This window comes from Pan troglodytes, chromosome 8 (assembly GCF_028858775.2).
Source record: "Pan troglodytes isolate AG18354 chromosome 8, NHGRI_mPanTro3-v2.0_pri, whole genome shotgun sequence".
Taxonomy (NCBI): domain Eukaryota; kingdom Metazoa; phylum Chordata; class Mammalia; order Primates; family Hominidae; genus Pan; species Pan troglodytes.
In genome coordinates, this window is record NC_072406.2 from 92,049,025 (window position 1) to 92,052,773 (window position 3,749).

At 41.6% G+C, this 3,749-nt stretch overlaps 1 protein-coding gene across 1 annotated transcript; it reads left to right on the forward strand.

The window, feature by feature from the left end:
- Positions 1–678: 678 nt before the first annotated feature.
- On the forward strand, positions 679–3,403 carry LOC747824 (procathepsin L-like). The gene is made up of 5 exons (XM_054660601.2): positions 679–806; positions 1,011–1,235; positions 1,716–1,878; positions 2,471–2,597; positions 3,103–3,403. Exons 1-5 carry the CDS (start codon positions 684–686, stop codon positions 3,200–3,202), a joined length of 738 nt encoding a protein of 245 aa, XP_054516576.2. The 5' UTR covers positions 679–683; the 3' UTR covers positions 3,203–3,403.
- Positions 3,404–3,749: the final 346 nt, after the last annotated feature.

Genomic DNA, 3,749 nt, shown 5'->3' on the forward strand with positions numbered 1-3,749 from the left:
GCTTGGAGAACATCTCCTAGAAGTGTCAAGCCTTCCCTGGCCATGGTTACTCTTACATCTCTGTCTGAAGATTCACTTGGTTAGCATATGTTGGGTTTTAATTAGAAATAAATAGCATCGGCGGGGCACGGTGGCTCACGCCTGTAATACCAGCACTTTGGGAGGCCGAGGCAGGCGGATCACAAAGTCAGGAGATTGAGACCATCCTGGCTAACACGGTGAAACCCTGTCTCTACTAAAAAAAAATACAAAAAGTTAGCATGGTGGCAGGCGCCTGTAGTTCCAGCTACTCGGGAGACTGAGGCAGGAGAATGGCATGAACCCGGGAGGCAGAGCTTGCAGTGAGCTGAGATCGTGCCACTGCACTCAAGCCTGGGCGACAGAGCGAGACTCCGTCTCAAAAAAAAAAAAAGAAATGAAGAGCATCAGTTACATGTTTGCCTTTAGAATGGAGAAGGATGGAGGAGAGCAGTGTGAGAGAAGGATTGAGCAGCACAATCAGGAATACAGCCAAGGGAAACACAGCTTCACAATGGCCATGAACGCCTTTGGAAACATGGTAAGTATGCTGTGGGCTGCCCAGCTCTGTGCTTCCCCTCCTCAGTTCTTTACCAAATTAATCTCTTGCTTCTTAACATTTTATTTACTTTTCTTTGAAGACCAATTAAGAATTCAGGCAAGTGATGAATGGTTTTCAATACCAGAAGCACAGGAAGGGGAAACAGTTCCAGGAACGCCTGCTTCTTGAGATCTCCACATCTGTGGACTGGAGAGAGAAAGGCTACGTGACTCCTGTGAAGGATCAGGTGAGACTGTGTTAGGTTCAGACCTCCCATCACCCCAGGAAAGCCAAGAAGCAATTGACATTTGTGCTATGGTAGACTGTGCAGCAACATGCAGTTCACTTTTTAAAGGAGTATTTAGCTACATGAGCTAAATACTCATGTTGTTAAAAGTCTTGCTGTGTGTGTGTGTGTGTGTGGATATCAGCTTTTTTATTCTCTTTTCAGGGTCATTGTGGCTCTTGTTGGGCTTTCAGTGCAACTGGTGCTCTGGAAGGGCAGATGTTCTGGAAAACAGGCAAACTTATCTCGCTGAATGAACAGAATCTGGTAGACTGCTCTGGGCCTCAAGGCAATGAGGGCTACAATGGTGGCTTCATGGATAATCCCTTCCGGTATGTTCAGGAGAACGGAGGCCTGGACTCTGAGGCATCCTATCCATATGAAGGAAAGGTAAATGGAGCTCCTTTTCTTGCTGCCATTCCTGCTTGGTTTTACTGGGACACTTTCAGAGATAACAGACACTTTTCAGAATTCACGTTTTAGATGGTGGAATCTCTATCTGCAAAGTGACAGTGTTGTCATTATAAATTATAGCCTTTGCACAGTTCTGTGATTACATGGTTAACATGCAGCTGTTCTTGCTTCTATGTGACATGGAGAATATACAAACCATTCTACATATAATACAGATGTCTCCATTGTGAAAAATGTCTTACGGAAAGTAAACCTAGGGGTCTCGCTGAAGAGAACTGAGCTAATTTTCAGTTTCAAATTAACTATTAATAATAACATTTCACTTCCTTGGATGATTTGCAACAGTGTTGACTTGGAAATTCTATGCTGCAAACTGCTGAGTGTTGTGGTTCTGACTCACATTCCCCAGGAGAAGGATGGTAGTAATCAAGTCGCCTCCCTCTTCACCTTTAAAAGGTTAAAACCTGTAGGTACAATCCCAAGTATTCTGCTGCTAATGACACTGGCTTTGTGGACATCCCTTCATGGGAGAAGGACCTGGCGAAGGCAGAGGCAACTGTGGGGCCCATCTCTGTTGCTGTTGGTGCAAGCCATGTCTCCTTCCAGTTCTATAAAAAAGGTAAGCATCTTTCTTCATAGAAATTATTGCAGAAAAAAAGTAAACCACCATGACACACCAGCATGATGGACTCTGTACACGCAATAATCATACGCAATGCTTCTATTTGATATTACATTGAGCGTATCTCCATGAATACCTGTACTTCATAACTTTTTATAAATAGCTATATTATTTATAGTATAGTTTAATTTACTTAAATGTTGTCTAATTGTTGTATTCTTATAATTTTTCCAAAGATTTTTACTTCTGTGATTAAATCTGAAAAGAGCCTTTTGAGTCAAGGATTTTGGTGTTCTGTGCTATTTTTAAGATTGATATTCTAGAGTAGAATTACAAGCTTAAAATGAGTGGTCTTTTATGCCTGTAGGAAAGTTTTTTTATGAGGGACTTATGCTAATTTCTATTTCTGCTAGTTGTGGATGAGAGCCTAATTCCCTAGCCTTGATAACAATAGATCTTGTTAAGCCCAATCTGGACTGTGTGTCATTTCACTGATTTTAGAGATAACTCCCTCCCTGTGGGTGACAGGGTGGGTTACTGTCAGGTGTCCTTGGGAACTTCTCACCCAGCCTTCATTTTATTCTCTCAGGAATTTATTTTGAGCCACGCTGTGACCCTGAAGGCCTGGATCATGCTATGCTGGTGGTTGGCTACAGCTATGAAGGAGCAGACTCAGATAACAATAAATATTGGCTGGTGAAGAACAGTTATAAATTGCCAGAAAGACTTATAGTTGAAATTCAAAGGGGAATCCTTTTTTGCAATCAGTATTTACATACCACAAGCCCTTAATCACATTTCTGAAATCCCAGAAGTCCTTTTCCCCCTTAGGCAGAACACAGAATATTAATGATTGATTGTAACGTCAAGATACTGTCACAAGCATGCTGGGGATATTAATATGGTATTTGTCCCATTGCATGTCTAAATTCTGAACATTTTCTTAATTCTGAAGTATATTGGCTGGAAAGACATCCTATCCTTTTTCTTTTTCTGATTTTGCAGTTCTGTGAAAGGTCACAGTTTTGGGTCTGGGATTGAAGCGATATGCAGGTTTTGACTCAAGAATTTACAAGGGATGAACAGGAACATCAGCATCTCCTGATTCTTTATGTTAAGCCTGTGGCTTCTGGCACACTGTGGCTTCTGGCACACTGTTTAAGTTAATAACCCAGTGTGCTTTATCCTTCCTCTGAAATGGAAAACCTGCTCTCCTTTCAGCTGGGGTAAAAACTGGGGCATGGATGGCTACATAAAGATGGCCAAAGACCGGAGGAACAACTGTGGAATTGCCACAGCAGCCAGCTACCCCACTGTGTGAGCTGATGGATGGTGATGAGGAAGAACTTGACTGAGGATGGCACATCCAAAGGAGGAATTTATCTTCAATCTACCAGCCCCTGCTGTGTGGAATGCACACTTCAATCATTGAAGATCCAAGTGTGAGTGGAATTCTGATATTTTCACACTGGTAAATGTTACCTGTATTTTAATTACTGCTATAAACATGTTTGTATTATTGATTCACTTACTTTGTATTTTCATTCTAAAAGGATATATACAATTTTACCTGTTTAAATAAACTGTAATTTCAAATGTACTGGTGGGGCTTCTTTCTGTTTTGATGCACTGACTTTTTTGTGTAGTTGTATTAGTCTGTTTTCACGCTGCTGATAAAGACATACCCAAGACTGGGCTATTTATAAAAGAAAGAGATTTAATGGACTCACAGTTCCACGTGGTTGGGGAGGCCTCACAATCATGACAGAAGGTGAAAGGCATGTCTCACATGGCAGCAGAAAAGAGAAGAAAATGAGAGTCAAGCGAAAGGGGTTTCCCCTTATAAAACCATCAGATCTCGTGAGACT

Coding starts and splice junctions, on each gene's coding strand:
- LOC747824 (XM_054660601.2), top strand. CDS start 684: ATGAATGGTTTTCAATACCAGAAGCACAGGAAGGGGAAACAGTTCCAG. Junction 807..1,010: donor TGACTCCTGTGAAGGATCAG/GTGAGACTGTGT, acceptor TTCTCTTTTCAG/GGTCATTGTGGCTCTTGTTG. Junction 1,236..1,715: donor CCTATCCATATGAAGGAAAG/GTAAATGGAGCT, acceptor CACCTTTAAAAG/GTTAAAACCTGTAGGTACAA.